This window comes from Astatotilapia calliptera, chromosome 7 (genome assembly GCF_900246225.1).
Source record: "Astatotilapia calliptera chromosome 7, fAstCal1.2, whole genome shotgun sequence".
Classification (NCBI taxonomy): Eukaryota; Metazoa; Chordata; class Actinopteri; order Cichliformes; family Cichlidae; genus Astatotilapia; species Astatotilapia calliptera.
Genome location: NC_039308.1, coordinates 67,731,152 through 67,749,794, shown reverse-complemented (window position 1 = coordinate 67,749,794; position 18,643 = coordinate 67,731,152). Strand labels below are relative to the sequence as shown.

General features: G+C 45.5%; 1 protein-coding gene across 1 annotated transcript in view; it reads right to left on the bottom strand.

The window, feature by feature from the left end:
- si:ch211-212o1.2 (transmembrane protein 189) overlaps window positions 1-18,643 on the bottom strand; it is a 57,962-nt gene that overhangs the window by 18,029 nt on the left and 21,290 nt on the right. The window contains exons 2-3 of the mRNA XM_026176818.1: window positions 4,205-4,324; window positions 3,971-4,062 (exon numbers count right to left, since the gene is read on the bottom strand). Coding sequence (XP_026032603.1) covers window positions 3,971-4,062; window positions 4,205-4,324 — 212 coding nt within the window. The remainder of the gene's footprint in view (window positions 1-3,970; window positions 4,063-4,204; window positions 4,325-18,643) is intronic.

Sequence of the window (18,643 nt, the reverse complement as noted above, 5' to 3'; positions counted from 1 at the left end):
CACGAAGCCCCATGTTTCACTAATGACACACAGACTAATTCTAGCACCCAACAGCAGTGCTTGTTACTGTAACTGCCATAAAAGCCTTGATTTGAATAAAGTCTTTAATCAAACCACCTGTTTTAAAGAAAAAAGTCTTCTTCAGCTGCTCCCACCCACAGACGTTTACTTTACTGGGTCTAAAAATCTAAAGCTACACAAGTCCAAATAAAAGCGTGTGTGTGCAGATGAATGATAACTGTTTAAATCAGGCAGCTACCACACTTTCAACATCAGCAGGAGAGCAGCAGTGACACAAAAACACGACCCACAGTCTGAAATATAAGGTGTGACATGAGACGTGTGGGATGAATTCGATGACCTTCAGTGGGAGCCGGTCTGAGACGAGACACGTTGAACAGCTTGGAGATCAGCGGTACATAAAGTACAGACAACACATGTTTACACAGGTCATCACAGGTAGAGGCGACAGGAAACTGGACATACATCAGCAAAAACAGAATAAAATAACAGAAGGCAAAAATAAAGGACAGCGCCAACTTCTAACGCTCTAATACGGCCGCCATTAGCCTCAGGTGTTCTGAATCACGCTCGTGTTTGATATTCAAACTAACGCTAACCGGGAGCACGGGCCGGCTTTATTCTCAGCCTCACAAATGCAGCAGAGGTGGACGCTTTATTTCCAGCAGACTATTGTCAGCCCTCTGTTCTCTGTAAAGGTCCATTCTTCTCTGCCAGTTAAAGTCTTTATTAGAGGTCTCCTACAGTGTCCAACACACCATGCAAATCTGTGACTGCTGCTGTGCCTTTGGTCCCAGTAACTACCCCAAACCTCAATAAATGCCACATTAGAAATAAACATCACACCAAATAATACCTTCTGCAAACACAACAAGTAACACAGGGATCCTAAAATTACTGTTCAGCATCATCTGATAGTACAGTGCACATATCAAATAAATATTATTAAGGTAGCATCTAAAAATAGAGACATACATTAGGTACAGCCCAAATTACACGAACCATTAGAAATCCTCACATCGAAGTCAAGACTGTCGGTGCTGCAGCTAATCAGATTACACTGAAGTACTGGCAGTAATCTCAAGCCGGAATCCAGCAGGCTGCTGAGCAGAGACATATTTGATTCACACACAACAACAATGCTAATTAATCAATTCATGTTTTTTTCCTGGTGTGTTTGTGCAATAACTACAGTCATGTATACAGCCTTTCATTTTACACGTTACATTTGAATGAGTACTGCATGTACTGCATGTAACTACATAACAACATCTGTACCTGTTCGTGGTTTTAAGGTTGGAGCCAAACATCTGTATTTATGTTTAAATACATAATCACCTTGTATGTATAAAGAATACAAGCAGACACGGGATTATTTTAAATGAATTTAAAACAAACATCATTCATTCCTTCGCGTGCACTGCACTGATAGACGACAGCGCTCTACACAGCCAGCCTCCAAGCTGTTACACTCACGAGCTGGTAGCCAACCATGCAAAAATAAGGAGCTGCAACACAACAGTCTACAAATGCAGCACTGTAGTGATGAGGTGTGACAGCCTGCACGTGTCATCATGTTTAACACAAAGCTCAGAAAGACAACGAGGAAACAATGAATGACATGCATGCATCACGCTGGAGACGTGTTTATATAATGTTGTTTGAATCACATTAGAATCTCTAAGTCGTTATAATATCAGTCAAGTACAGCAAATACTGTCTTGTACTACAAAAATACTACAAATTGCATTACAGGTGTTAAGGTGATTCTGGTGTTTGCGGTCATATTTAACTATGATAATAAGTATTTGTAAATAAAACACGTTTGCATATGTTTGCAGTTTTTCAGTCAAAGTAACAAATGGTGTGAACTGCAATCAAAGTGTGAACAATATCAAATTATTATTAATGATGTAGTGATAACATGTGGGACAGTGTGATTAATGCCTACGGTTCTTACAGGGATGCTTCACACATCAGCTTCCATTTTTCACACATTATTTATATATGAATAATTCATAAATACAAGGAACAGTAGATGAAACGCTCCCACACTTCCACTCACTAAATTCACACGCCATTAATCAAAGTTCACATGAACCAATCTGCATGCTGCACCGGATCATACTGATTTTAATTGGATGAAATGAGGATAACCTTTACTCTAATTGGCTGAGAGGAGTGTGTGGATTACTGTAACGCAGCCACATAAATATGTGCATACTGTATGTGCACTGTGCGCTGAAAGGTCGTCAATATTCAAGGTGAGACTGTTCACATGTGACCCCGTGTGTGCGCGTGTGTGAGTGCAGTGGACATTACTGCCTACAGGGAAATCGCTTTGTGTTACACTGACATTTAGCTTCAGATCACTACGGAAGTGCAAAGCTGTGGGGACGGGGGCGACTGCTACCACGGTGATGCAGTCCCAGGAAAGCGAAGACACCAACTTTTAACAAAACCTCCAACTGTAAAAACCAAAGAAACCCGTCCCATCTGGCTCGCTGGGATTATTCAGGAAAACTGTACCAAAGCAAGAACGATGCAAAAATAATGGATCTGAGGATGGACGTGTTTTTAAAAAAGGCTTTTTTAAAATACTATCATTTATAAAGGTGCTCTTCTGCACTCATTTCAAATACCAGGCGCTTTCTGACAAACAAATAAAATAAATGAAAATGACATCAGCTGCCTCGTCAGTGCCGCTCTCATCCCACAGACGCTCCAGTTCAGTCAGCAGGACATGAACCCATTCTCCACCTGCTGCAGGTATCAGCTGCAGTGGCCTTCCAGCTCAGAGTGCATTTAAAGTGCAGGAAAAGCACTGCAGTCACCCGCCTGCAGTCACCCGCTGCAGTCACCCGCCTGCAGTCACCCGCTGCAGTCACCAAGACTGTACAAGAAGCACGATGAGACTGTGGACTCACAGCAGGGAGTCAGCCAGCGGGGGAACAGGCGAAGGACAGAGCTAGGTGGACTGTCCACTAATAAGAACTGTAACTGTGTGGTACTTCTCGATTAATGAAAAAATAAATATTAAAAATGCCAAAACTTGTTTCCAAAAGTGTGCACAGGTGGCGCTGATACAGGTATTTTTGACAGTAGGCCCAAATAACCTGACACTGGGCCATTTGACCTTTGTGTTCTGAAAGGTCACTAAAGATACAAAAATATATGTCACTACTAGTAATACTACTGCTGCTGCTACTACTAGAATATTTTGGTGTTTGGGACATACGACTTGTATTTCTTTTGAAGAGCAGACATTAATCTTCCTTCTCTGTTTAAAGTGCGGAGCTCAAAATAAGAGAGGACGAGATTTAACAACCAAGCTTGGAAAAAGTAAACAGTCGGCTGTAAGATGAACAGTTTGACTTTGTCCTTCTATGTTGAGGGAAAAAAGAATGATGAAGGGAAAATGTTTGCATAACACTCAGAAGCAATCGAATGAACCATGTGATCTGCTAAACTTACCTTGACTGAAGAAACTTAAGAAGCCAAAGTTGGTGACAAAGCAGCTGCTGTATCAAAACCATTGCAGTGATTGCTTGGGTTGAACTACGAGGGGTTTAAAAGGGTCTCAGACGTTTGGGGAGTTGGTTGTAAATGTCTGCAGACAAACCAAATCAATGACCAGGAGCTTTCCAGTGCAACCAGTCTCTCTGACCAGCCTGTAGGCCTGCAGAAATGGAGCTTTACCAATTGATTTCACAGAGACAGCCAGCAACAACTAGTCAGTGATTACACACTTTCCAGGTGACCAGTGGTTACCAGCTGGTCAGCGACCCGCCTGTCTGACAGAGGCAAAGCAGAACCGACACTAGTGAGACTGCTGCACACCTGATTCAGAGTTCGGTTGGCAGGAAAATGAACTTGATTTGATGTGAAATTATTCAAAGGTGTTTGATACAGCCTGCCTGCCTGCGTGCGTGCGTGCGTGCGTGCGTACCTTCCCAATAACAGGGATGTCCACCGACCCCCAGGTATCTGCTCCCCAGTGCACAATCCCCGATGCAAAATCTGCCGTCACTATTCCGAGGACTGTTACATAAATGCAGGCGTGGACAGAGAATTACAAAAACTTGATTAGAGGTGTACATGAACTCATGAAAATGATTATTAGCATTTACATACAAAATCCCAGCCATCACAGTTTAGTGACTTCGTGTGAGTGTCAGCTTACCGATGCCGAGGACGATCTTGTAGATGTGAACGGTGGAGAAGTGCAGGAGGAGGAAAGAGAAGTTGATGATGAAAAGAAAGAGGCACAGGATCACACACACCCACTCCTGGAGCCGTTTACCTGAGGACGACACAGAAACACCTGACACTGCTGGGCCGACAGGCAAATACAGACAGACAGTGGGTGTCTGTATTAATGAAGGGGGGGTGTCCGCTGGGAGAACGCGTTGCTTTTTACCGAGGGTCAAAGGACCCGTCGCCCACAACGACCACGCCCGTGTGTCCAGGCTGTTAATATGTAATCAGATGAAGACAAGTGTACTCCAGGCTGCGGGGTCATGACCTCTCATATGTGAAACACTGACACGGACGCAGCACCGAGCAGCACACACACAAGGGCTGTTTCAGGTGGGAGGTAGACCTCATAGGTCAGCAGTATCAACTAAAGAGGAAGAACAGGGACTAACTAAAAGTACTCTATTGCAATTCAGCAATATTAGAAGGGAGAAAGCCTCCAGCCAACAGCACTGAAGATCAGAGATAATATATTATTGAAAAAGAGCACGCAGCATAGAGCGCGCAGCATAGAGCGCGCAGCATAGAGCGCGCAGCATAGAGCGCGCAGCATAGAGCGCGCGACGTGAGCGAGAAGCGTCTCCCACAAACTTGCGGTCTTCTGAATGGCGCCTTGCTTCCTTCTTTGCGGTCCTTGCTCGCGTGACCTGCCAGCTCAAGCAGGAAACGTGACATCGTTCAGTAAATAAAGCCACAAATATAAACCACCGCTGTAATGTTTTTAACTCACTTTCTTCTTCTTTTACAGCCACGCCCCCCACGCCGTTCTCCTAATCCTTCTGTCATTGCCAATCTAATGTGCCTTTAAAACTTTAATGTGTCCAGATCCTAATGTATCACACAGCATTAGGAGCCTATAAGATATTCATGACAGTTTTTTCTAATAAAGCACACAGGCCTGTAGACCTGAGTATGAATATGCTATCAGCCTCTCATATGGACTGAAGCGGTCACCCGAGATTTAGAATATGTGATTATGGATATTTCACGAATCGTCAAACGTGACCCTTCACCTTCTAAAAATAGACGCCATCAAAGTTGTAAAGAAGCAGATGGTAGAAACTTCTAAATGACTTTGACTTTGCTGGTTGTTGAAAATTGTTTTGAAAAACTTTCAGCTGTGAACGAGTCGTTTGGTGCGCTGATAACCACATACTCGGCTTGATTCAAACAATCATCTTTAACAGGAAGTCTGTACAGATTATATTTAATGTACTGCTGAAAAACAAAGTCAAAGGAATACATTTTAACCAGAGTTCAGCATCAAATCAGTTAAACTTCGAGGATATTGGTGGGGAACCTCCAAAGAGGTTTTACAGTGACGTCACTTTACCCCTCGTCATCTTCTCTGACTGCTCTTACAGGAGTCAGGGTCACTGCTGGTATCATGATACCTGGACCCTCCAAAGGCTGCAAATGTTGTCCAACTGCTCCAAGATGGCTCAGTCATACATGCCACTGGCAGAAGGTTTGCTGTATCTCCCGGCACAGTCTCGAGAGCATGGAGGAAATTCCAGGAGAAAGGCAGTTACTGTAGAAGATCCATCAGTAGAGTGGACATCTGCTCCTCTGTCCAAGGAGGAACAGCAGGAGGAACTGCCAGAGCCTGACAGAAGGACTTCTAGCAGGTGTGAATGTCTCTGACCAACCAATCAGAAAGAAGACTTCATGAGCCCAAAATCCTCTAGTGAGCCCTGTGTTCACTGTGCAGCGCCATGGAGCCTGGCTGCTGTAATACCAGAACAGGCAGGTCCGCCACCAGCACATGTGGCAAACATGGGTCTTGATAAGGCGTGGGGGATGCCCGTAACCTCGTTCAGCATGTGGTCAGTGACGGTGTAGGGGAGGCACTGAGCATACTCACTGAGGAACAACAGCATCCTGATTACTGTCAAGTATCAGGATGAAATCCCTAAACTACTGTCAAACATTACGTTGGTGCAGTGGCTGCTGGTTCCTCCGAGTGCACAACAACGCCGGCCTCATGTGGCGAGACAGTGCGATCAGTTCCTGATAACGCCGACTGGCCCCGGTGTTCGCCTGACCCAAATCCGGTAGATCCCCTCTGGGAATGATGCTTCGATGTCAGATCCATAGTCTCATCAGGAGCATGGCCCAACATCGGCACACACAGAAGCACACGGGGCCGTACGAACTACTGAGGACCATGTTGAGGTGCAACATTATGCTGCGTTACTTTACGTTGATTTGGGGGTTCCTTTGAATTCAGCCCTTTGTGCAGAAGGTTGATCGTTTTCCTGTAAGTGACGCTGCATGCTCCAGTTTCTAACACCGTCCATATCAGCACAGAGATCAGCAGGACCCTCTGACATCTGATGTGTTTTCAAAGTGTTCCTTTAATTGTTTCTTAGTAAGATAAGATAAGATAAGATAGAACTTTATTAATCCCTCGGGTGGGTTCCTCTGGGAAATTCGATTTCCAAAAAAAGCACAGCAACGACCGAAGTTACAGTTACAGAATTGTTATATATATACACACACACACACACACACACACACACACACACACACACACACACACACACACACACACACACACACACACATATATAAATACAGAGACAAATATAAATAAAATATACAAAGGGGATAAATAGAATAAATAGGAATAAAAAATAAAAATACAAGTGAATTGCACATTTCAAGTATGGAGTCTATTGCACTGTTGACTATTTACAAAAGGTATTGCACAGTGAGGTGAAGAGGCACTACAGCTTAGTTGTTCCCCCCTCCTTTGTCCTCCTGTTACCCCTCCCTCTCCCCTCCAGAGAGGAGTTAAACAGTCTGATGGCGTGTGGGACAAAGGAGTTTTTAAGTCTGTTAGTTCTTGTCTTGGGGAGAAGCAACCTGTCACTGAACAGACTCTTCTGATTGTTTATGGCCGTGTGCAGAGGATGCCCAGCATTGTTCATAATGTCCAGCAGTTTCTTTAATGTCCTTTTCTCTGCCACTGTCACCAGAGTGTCCAGCTTCATGCCGACCACAGAGCTAGCCCTCCTGATCAGTTTCTCCAGCCTGGATGAGTCCTTCTTTGCTGTGCTGCTCCCCCAGCACACCACAGCATAGAAAAGTACTCCAGCAACCACTGACTGGTAAAACATCCTCAGGAGCTTCCTGCAGATGTTAAAAGACCTCAGCCTCCTGAGGAAGTACAGTCGGCTTTGGGCTTTTTTATACAGGTGCTCTGTGTTGCATGACCAGTCCAGTTTATTGTCCACCCACAGCCCGAGGTACTTGTACTTGTTGACCACCTCCACCTCCTCCCCCTCTATCTGAACTGGCAGTGGACCTTCTCTGGACCTCCCGAAGTCCACAACCAGTTCCTTAGTCTTTGAGGTGTTGAGTTTCAGGTGGTTTGTGTGACTCCATGCGACAAAGTTCCTCACCAGACTTCTGTACTCCTCTTCCTGATCATCCCAGATACACCCCATGATGGCCGTGTCATCTGCAAACTTCTGAATGTGGCATAATTCAGAGTTGTAGCAGAAGTCAGAGGTGTACAGGGTGAAGAGAAGAGGGGACAGCACAGTTCCCTGTGGTGCTCCTGTGCTGCTGACCACAGTGTCAGACGTGATGTCCTTCAGCCTGACGTACTGTGGTCTGTCGGTGAGGTAGTCGGAGATCCAAGCCACCAGGCAGGGGTCCACCTCCATCCTGTTCAGTTTTTCCTGAAGCATACAGGGCCGGATGGTATTAAAGGCAGTGGAAAAGTCAAGAAACAGGATCCTGACCGTGCCTTTTCCCCCATCCAGGTGTGAGTGGGCTCTGTGTAGGAGGTACAGGATGGCATCCTCCACTCCGACACCCGCCTTGTATGCAAACTGTAGTGGGTCCTGGGCATGTTGTACCTGTGGTCGGAGGAGGTTGAGGAAGAGCCGCTCTAGAGTCTTCATAAGATGTGACATCAGTGCCACCGGTCGGAAGTCATTCAGCTCATTGGGCCGGTTCCTTTTGGGGACCGGGACGATGCAGGATGTCTTCCATAGGGCGGGCACTCTCCCCAGTCGCAGACTGAGGTTGAAGACTCGTTGTAGCGGCTCCCCAAGTTCAGCAGCACACGCCTTTAGCATCCTAGGACACACCTTGTCTGGGCCTGCTGCCTTTCTGGGGCGAAGCTTCCTCAGTTGCCTCCTGACCTGATCCACTGTGACACTGGGAGATGTTTGGGAGGAGGGGAGGGGGGGAGATGTCTTGCTGCTGAGAGAGGGATTGGAGGAGGGGGGTGTCATGGTGTCAGGAAGGGGGGGAAGCGAGGGAGGCAGGAGAGTGGGGAGAGGACTCTGTAGTGAAGGTGAGGGTGGGGGGGTTGTGGGCTGGTCAAACCTGTTGAAGAAGTTGTTGAGTTCGTTTGCCTTCTCCACAGTCCCCCCCACTGTGCTTTTCTTGGTGTTGTGGCCTGTGATGGTTTTCACACCATTCCAGACCTCCCTCATATTGTTCCTCTCCAACTTCTGCTCCACCTTCCTCCTGTAGGTGTCCTTTGCTTCCCTCAGGCAGCGTTTCACCTCCCGCTGTGCTGCCTTCATCTCCTCCTTCACTTTGCTCCTGAAAGCCTTCTTCTTCATGTTGAGGACAGCTTTGACTTCCTGTGTTACCCACGGTTTGTTATTAGGATAACACCGTACCGTCTTAGCAGGGGCGACCGTGTCCACACAAAAGTTGAGGTAGTCTGTAAGACAGTGTGTCGCCCCCTCTATGTCCTCACCATGTGGGCTCAGGAGCACATCCCAGTCTGTGGTGTCATAGCAGTCTCTCAGAGCATCCTCCTTTTCTGGGGTCCATCTCCGGATGGAGCGCGTTGTGACAGGCTGCCTTTGGACGAGGGGTGTGTACTGTGGCTGTAGGTAAACCAGGTTGTGGTCTGACTTCCCTAGTGGGGGGAGGGGGGTGGCTCTGTATGCATCTCTCACATTAGCATACAGTAGGTCAATTGTCCTGTTGCTCCTTGTGGGACAATTCACAAACTGGTGAAAAGCAGCCAGAGTAGAGTCCAGTGTGGCATGGTTAAAGTCTCCAGATATAATAATGAAAGCCTCGGGGTTTTGTGTCTGAAGTCTTGCTGTGACTGTGTGTATTTTCTTTAGTAGTGGATAATATAAACATATAATTAAATCTTGATGGCTCATGCCAAGTATCGGCTGGTGTCACCGCTCCAACGCTGCTTCCCCAGCACATCACAGCAGAGTACATCGTAGTTTCCACAACTCAGTGACAGAAAACCTGTCAACATTTTGCAGAACTCACTGAAGGATCTCAGCTTCCTCAAAAATCAGAGCTTGTTCGTTCCTTTTCGGTCTCTCAGTTCTCGATGGGCACATCCAAGCATTGGGCCCAGACACGACATCACCTTCCTGTCTGAGGACAGACATAGGTCGTGTCGCCATCCTCTTCTTTCTGGAGTTGATCGCCATCTTTCTGGTCTTATTCACACACACCATATCATACCATTCACGTATGATATGGCGGTATTTATTTTCTTATTGTGTTAGGCAATGATAAGAAAATAAAATATCTCCTCCATACCTGCTTCATACCCTGGAGGACGGGGCTGTGGCTCCCCACACTCCCTAGCAGATCGTTACATGGAGAAACCTTTGGAATACAAGCATGCTGATCCACACAGGTATGCACACAGGTATGCACACAGGTGTTCACAGACGCGGACTACAGCTTTCTTGGCTGCTGCCTCAAAGCACATTGTGTGCTGTCTATCTTATGTGCTGCACAATATCGTTTATTATTTAGTATCTATTGATATCTACTGCTAGCTAGTTTATTGTGATGGTGCTTTTTTTTTTATTATGTTTTTATTATGTTGCTCTTTGTTGTTTGCTTTCTCTTCTGTTGTTTTCTTTCTTTCTTCCCCCCCTTCTCACCGTCTCTTCTCCCCTTTGGTTTTCTTTCTCTCCCTCTCTTTCTTTCATTCTTTCCCCCTGTCCTATCCCCCAGTCATGTCTGTCCCGTTTGTAGCAACTGAAAATAAAATAAATTCATAATTATAATAAAGGTCAATCAAATGGACCAATATGGCAAGGCCATGATGATCCACTTGGTAAAATAAATCCGCTTGGCATCTTTCTTGGCCTTAAGACAACAATTCTGATGCTAAAGATCCAAAAGAAAAAAAAAATTGCGATAGAATATGGGTAAAACACGCATGTGCAGTGCCTTTGTTTTCATACGCACATGGCCGAAAAAGCATGGCGGAAATGGAGAATGGGATGGGGGAAACCGGATCGTTGAGTGAAACGGATGAACCAGAATTGGTTTGTAAAAATGGTGCCACTTCAGTGGTGTGACACTGGTTTAGCTTTCGTCCGTCAGATACACACCAAAGCAAATTTTTTTGTCGAACATGCAAGCGGCCGTCATTATTGTCGTATTTGTCGGACTAAGATGCTCATAAATCTGGGAGTAATCTGGGTCCTAAACTCCGTCCGCTTCATGTCTCAAAGTCAACGAACACTGCAGCATCACTGAGAGTTAAAAACTGTCTAAATTCTTTCATCTTTAATAAAATCATCAGCGTTGCTGCTTTACCAGGTGTAACAGTTAAGTTTAACATCCAGGCATCCATGAAAACAGGATTTATTACATTTAACAGAGTTAGAAGTTAGCAGGAAGTTAGCTCACTAGTGTCACTAGTTACCTAAACATGATATAGCATGTTCTGACTGAGAGATTTCTGAAAAATTCAAACGTACAGCTCTGTTATCACTTCCAACATAAATGAAGACAGAAAACTAAACAGCAGTGACGTTTGTAGGGTTACTGAAGTTGGGCTAGCTGGTATATAATGATGTGCTACGTGACCGCTAGCTACACAGCTATGTTAGCATAAACACAGTGAAGCTGGAGGATGAACGCTAACTTTTTTCCACTGGATAAAAGTTAGCGTGAAGGTTCCTCATGGTTAGGGACAAATGCAATCGATGGCAGGATGCTGTAAACGGACCAAACTTCAGTCAGGAGAACAACTGAGATAATCCATCCACAATACGAGGTTAGTCTTTAATATACTGCAACAACATGGGAATAGAGCAGCTGTGATAGAATACAGCATTCATGAATCAATATTCAATAATATTGAAGTGGAGGAAGTAGAGCTGGGCGATAGAACGATAACGATATGTATCGTGATATAACTTTTACTCGATAGAGAAATTAAACTATCGCGATAGACCTCGCCGCTCTTGTCCTCAAAAAAAAAAAAAAAAAAAAAAAAGGTCAGCCAATCCAAATTAAGTAGCGCAGAGCCGAACCAATCACAGCCGCAGCGTCACGTCGCGTGACTTGTAACTTACAGCACAAGTGCCAAGCCGCACGTGTGTTTGTTTGGGAAGCAGCCAGCGGGTAATGGAGGAAATGAGTGTGCCGACTAGAAAAATCAACCGAGCGTGACCGAAGAGAAAACAGATGATGGTTCCAACGCCGGAGAGATTGTCGAACGGAAGAGCCATAGAAGTTCCGTAGTGTGAAGGTATTTCGGCTATTTCAAGTCTGACAAAAAACAGAGTAGCTGCACTGTAAATTGTGCCGAAAGCAAGTCTGGAAATACAATAAACTGGTGCATGCGTCACACTGTGCGCCACGTTATTGTTTCGGTGAAATGAATTTCTACAATACTGTTAATTCTACTCTCTGCAGTGTTTAAATGCTTACATATACACACAGTTCCTGTCCCTCCACACATACGACTCGGTTCTGCTTCTATGCCCCAGCTTTGTTTACTTTTTCCCACCGAGGCTTCTAGACTTCTGATTGGCCAACATTTCTGCACGGTTAGGAATCTAGCGCCACCTGCTGCTTTGGCATGTTCATAGCAGCGTTTTCCTTCATTTCTCCCTTTATGTGTGGACGGGATTATTTTTTAAAACGAAAACGGAAAATCTCCGTTTTCAAAAATACCCGTGTACGTGTGGACGTAGCCTCAGTCTCTGACTGGAAGCGCTAATTCGTCATTCGGCTTTTGTCAGACTAAAGTAACTGTTAAAACTGTTTGAAAAGCTCAGCTATACAACAAGGAGAGATTGAGAATTTCCTTTTAGTTCTCAGTTTATTTGATATTGACAAAAGTTAGTCAGTTTTGTCTGTTCTTCTGTAAAACAAACTAAGATTTATTTTTAGAATTAATATTTTGTTTCTAAGTGGAATTGACAATTTAGTCTGTTTCGTTTGTTCTATTTTGAAACTTAAACGCTTTAGCGGCTGCCTTTTGTGTAGTTTGCAATATTTGCCTTTATTTATCTGAAAAAGTCTCATGTTCCTTAAGTACATCTACCCTGTTGAACTTATTATGGGAAATAAATATTTAAATAAAAACAAGCTGCTGATTATTTCACATTTTACTTGTGAGCAACGGCACATTTAAATCTTACAAATATAGTTATTTGGCTGATATCGTGATAGATATCGTTATCGCCTGAAATGAAAAAAACATATCGTGATATGAAAAAATCTCATATCGCCCAGCTCTAGGAGGAAGCAAGAAGAATGAGTTGAATAAAGTTTGATTTATCTGACTGCTCTGTTTCGCTTAATGTGCCTTATAGTCCCGAGCAGCTTATGGTCTTTCTAAAGGTGGCCCGACCCTGGGTGGTGCTAAAAATGTAAGGTGTACCAGGTGAACCTGTTCTGCTCATCACAAGAACAGATGCAGATACATGAATTTCATTCACAGGATAACAGGACAATAGCTAAAGGCCTGATTTCTTCACATTTATGTTATGCAACACGATTTTTTGGCAAGATATCCGAGACCTGCAGCTCTCAGCAGGTCATCAAAGCAAAACAAAGATCTACCAGCAGATGCAGTCTGAGACGGAGGAGTGGAGTCGCTTCATCTGCAGGAGGTTTAATACCCAGTATTAAACATAATATGAACTTTCACAGAACCATTGAAACCACTGAAATATAAGAAGAGAATAAGTGACGAAGAGAGTAGAAAATGTTTCGCGCAGAGATCCTGGTGAAGTTTTTAAGCTCCAACTTTGCAGCACAAAAACTAATCTCCAAATGTTCGTCTGTGTCGGTGGAAATGCTGCAAATTCTTCTTGAGAAAAGCATCACGTGTGAGCACCAGGCCCGTGGACACATCGATGGTACAAAGACTACGATACTGCGAACATGTGACGCAGGTCCAGTGTGTTTACATCATAGACACACAGTCCATACGAAGGTTAAGTGGACCACATTTAGCTCTGTTGTCTCCAAGCTTCATCTGACACCATTTTCTAAACTCTATCCCAAAGGCGCGCGCACACACACACACACACACACACACACACACACACACACACACACACACACACACACACACACACACACACACACACACCTCAAGGGATCACTACACCAAAATTCACTCTCTCCATCTCTCTGACTGTCTGCATGCACACAGACAAAGACACACACTAACAGACGTACCATGACGCTCAAACTGATGGATTTCCTAACACATTTTCACATCTCTTTCTATCACACACACAATCATCTGACACATACACACATTCAGACACTCCATCTCCTTCACACACACACACCCACAGTGCAGGGCCGTGGAGCAGTGGGGCGGCTGTCAGGTGATGTGCGTCAGTCCTTGGATCCTCCAGCTCCCTGGTGAGGGGAAGGAAACTAGGACAGGCCTCCACAGAGCGCGTGCACACACACACACACACACACACACACACACACAAGCCCTCGTCCCTCAGGCCATGGCATTGCTGGATATCGCACACAGCTACAGACACACAAACAGGCTTTACGAGCATGTATGGACATATGTTAGCGTGTTTGAACACTCACACACCCTCAGCAAACACAAACCTCTCTCTCAATAAGAACACACATACTCGACCTGCCTTTACTGGGCACAACAACACCCAAATTAAAGGCACGTAAACACACACACACACACACACACACACACACACACACACACACACACACACACACACACACAGGGCCAGAGCGGTGCACTCATTAATATCATTCTGACAACAACTGGCTCCCTGGCAACCTCTCTGCCATCGCTCACCCAGCAGCACCCCCTGCCTGCAAGCGTGCATGTGGGTGTGCACGGGGATTTAACCTGGGCGGAGCTGGGGGAGGGGAACGAGGGGTGCTAATAGGCTGAAATTAATCAACGCCGGCTGATTCGCTGTCTGGGGAATGAGTGGCGGGCAGCAGGCAGGAAGGCAACACATTGTGAATACTAATGTCCTAACACATAGGAAAGATGCCTTTACCTGAGCTTCTTTGTCAGGTACATACACAGTGAGTATGTAAAGGATGTGGAGCGTGAGTCATTTATACCCGTTTATACAGTAACAGCTGCAGTACGAGGCAGCAATACAAAGACTCCTACAATCTGTAAGAAAGAAGAAGAAGAATAGCAGGTCAAGTGTTCGGCACGCTAAGCCGGCTAAACCTCAAAGCACATCTGTTCCTCCCTCTCCCACAACAAACTGGAGCAAGAACAGATCCAGGTGTTCCACGTGTTCACCTTTTTCTCTTTCCTACGTGTGAAAACTTCCAATACGATGTTTGGATGTGAGGTCGCCGTGTTTCCTTGTGATCAGGCCGATGACAAACAGGAGCCCAGATACTTTGTGTGCACAGGCATAAAAGAGAGCCAATCAGAGCCTCGTTTGACATCGAGCCACTAATTTGCTTTTATGCATTAGTCCAATGGTGACACAGGGTGTACGGTGGTTCCTAAGAAGAGTCTCGCTGTCTTAGAAAGCTGCTGGCCATCGCAGCGGGTAATTAGGCCACAGAAGACTGACAATTTTGCTGGCTTTTGGCTCGATGGGAGTTATCAGATCATATCCATTATCAGAAAACCAAATGAGACCCTATCCCCTCATGACCTGCACGGGCAAATGATGGAGGACAGGGAGGCGAGAGGGAGATAAATGTAGGACAGTTCCTGATGTTGGTGTGGGAGTACACTTTATCGAAGGATTAGGAATTCTGGTTTTTAACTGTGTTACACTTAAAATATAGAAAACGTGCACATTGGTGCAGAAATTACAAATGTGTAACCATCTACAGGCCTGAATGATAAACCCGAGGCTGTGAAAGAAGATGTGTGACCCTGCACTGAAGAGCAGGGACGCTGCTTCTACCGTTTATTAAAAAAAGCCTTTCATCTCTCGTCACTGTTGTTCAATAGAAAGGTACAACGGGAAGCAGACAGGCAGGACTGCTTTAAGTCAGCCATTGTTTTTTAAGTGTGTGTAAAAGGGAGCTTAATTACATCCCTGTACAAGTGCACAGAAACCAGCGGGGCAGTGTACGGAGAGGGCTACAGGTGTTCATTAACCCTTTAAGACCTACCATAGAACCAAGGCCGCCAGAGCGTATATTATATGTTTACATGCTGTAGAGCCTTTTTTGGTTCAAGGTTCAAGGTTCTTTATTTGTCACATGCATAGTTATACAAGGAAGAATATATATATATATATATATATATATATATATATATATATATATATATATATATATATATATATATATATATATATATTAGTGCTGTCAATAGATTAAAAAAAATTAACTAACTAATCTCACAATTTTCGGTTATTAATTGCGATTAATCTCAATTACTTTATTAATAGCCTGGCTCCAATTACATTTTTTTATTCTTTATATTTTAAGTAATTATCGTTGTTCACCGAAGTCCAGTGGTCTCCGGTGAGAGCGACATTCCTTACTTGCACAAGCTTGCTGGACTGCTGAGCCCTCTGGTCCCCATACAAAGTGTGCAGTCTCGACACAATGGTTCCTCTCGAGGGCAGATTGTAACACTCATCTCCTGATGCAGCACGAATGACTTCTCTCAGTCCATCATCTTCTACTATGCTAACTGGTCGGCAGTTTTTAGCTATCCAAACAACCAAGGAATTGGTTACCTTTTCTCTCACATTTTTTGTTATTCGTCCACAAGCACCATACTCCTGAAGCGTAGACTGGCGAGGTCCCGTAGAGGTGGATTCAGTTGGGTGTTTTGCTCTCAGGTGATACGCCAGTGATGAACTGCTTCTGTGGTACTTGAATTCAGCGTTGCAAATTGTGCATCTTACTCTCATTTTGTCCAACAAGCCATCAGGCAACTTCTTAAAGAGAAACTTTCCACCCAAAAGTCCGCCCTCGTCCATGCTTGCGTGTGTTAGCTAGTGTTAGCTAGATAGTAGCATGGTGTCACTTCTTCTTCTTCTTCTTCTAATCATTTCTGTCAGGCCAAACGCCAGCATAGCACACTGTTGCCCCCTCCTCCAGAGGTGCTCATGAATTTAAAGGTCTTAGATTACAGGAAATTAATAAAAAAACAAAATCAGCGTTAAATTTTTTTAATGCATTAAACATTTCGCGTTGATCTTAACAATTAACGCGATAATTTTGACAGCACTAATATATATATATATATATATATATATATATATATATATATATATATATATATATATATATACACACACATACATATAGTATATACACTGGGTGAATGTGCAGTAGTAGCAGCAAGCGGGTGAATTCTGTACATTAATATGAATAGACATCTGACATCTGACTATTTTACCGGGAGCATTTCAAGTTGCTATACATCAATACAACCATTACAGCCCAGATTTTAATAATATGTATGCATTAAGTCCATAGTGATTACATAAACTACAAAAAAATTGAAAATCGTTTTTGTTTTACATATATTTCTATCCATCCATCCATCTTCATCCGCTTTGTCCGGGGCCGGGTCGCGGGGGCAGCAGCCTAAGCAAAGAGGCCCAGACCTCCCTCTCCCCAACCACCTCCTCCAGCTTGTCCGGGGGAATACCAAGGCGTTCCCAGGCCAGCCGAGAGATATAATCTCTCCAGCGTGTCCTGGGTCTGCCCCGGGGCCTCCTCCCGGTGGGACATGCCTGGAACACCTCACCCAGGAGGCGCCCAGGGGGCATCCTTGTCAGATGCCCGAACCACCTCAGCTGGCTCCTTTCGATGTGGAGCAGCAGCTGCTCTACTCTGAGCCCCTCCCGGATGACCGAACTTCTAAGGGAGAGGCCAGCCACTCTTTGGAGGAAGCTCATTTCTGCCGCTTGTATCCGCGATCTCGTTCTTTCGGTCACTACCCACAGCTCATGGCCATAGGTGAGGGTAGGGACGTAGATCGACCGGTAAATTGAGAGCTTCGCTTTTACACTCAGCTCCCTCTTCACCACGACGGACCGGTGCATTACTGCAGCTGCAGCCCCAATCCGTCTGTCGATCTCCGGCTCCCTTCTCCCATCACTCGCGAACAAGACCCCGAGATACTTGAACTCCTCCACTTGGGGCAGGAACTCATCCCCGACCCGGAGTGGGCACTCCACCCTTTTCCGGCTGAGAACCATGGCCTCAGATTTGGAGGTGCTGATCCTCATTCCCGCTGCTTCACACTCGGCTGCGAACCGTTCCAGTGCGAGCTGGAGGCCCTCACCCGATGAAGCCAACAGAACCACATCATCTGCAAAAATCAGATGAGATTCTGAGGCCACCAAAGCGAAAGCCCTCCGCCACTTGGCTGCGCCTAGAAATCCTGTCCATAAAAATTATGAACAGAACTGGAGACAAAGGGCAGCCCTGGCGAAGCCCATCACCCACCGGGAACGAGTCCGACTTATTGCCAGCAATGCGAACCAAGCTCTTGCAACGGTTGTATAGGGATCGAATGGCCCGTAGCAATGGGCCAGACACCCCATATTCCGCAACACCTCCCACAGGACACCCCGAGGGACACGGTCGAATGCCTTCTCCACGTCCACAAAACACATGTAGACTGGTTGGGCAAACTCCCATGCACCCTCAAGTATCTTGGAGAGGATAAAGAGCTGGTCCAGTGTTCCGCGACCAGGACGAAAACCGCATTGTTCCTCCTGTATCCGAGGTTCGACTAACGGACGAACTCTCCTTTCCAGCACCCTGGCATAGACTTTCCCAGGGAGGCTGAGGAGTGTGATCCCCCTGTAGTTGGAACACACCCTCCGGTCCCCTTTCTTAAAGATGGGGACCACCACCCCGGTCTGCCAGTCCACAGGTACTGCCCCTGATCTCCACGCAACATTGCAGAGGCGTGTCAACCAGGACAGCCCTACAACGTCCAGAGCCTTCAGGAACTCGGGGCTGACCTCATCAACACCAGGGGCTCTGCCACCAAGGAGTTGTTTAACTGCCTCAGTGACCTCGCCCCCGGAAATTGGCGGGTCATTCCCCTCATCCCCAGACTCTGCTTCCTCCTCGGAAGACGTGTCAGTGGGATTAAGGAGGTCCTCGAAGTATTCCTTCCACCGCCTGACAATTTTCTCAG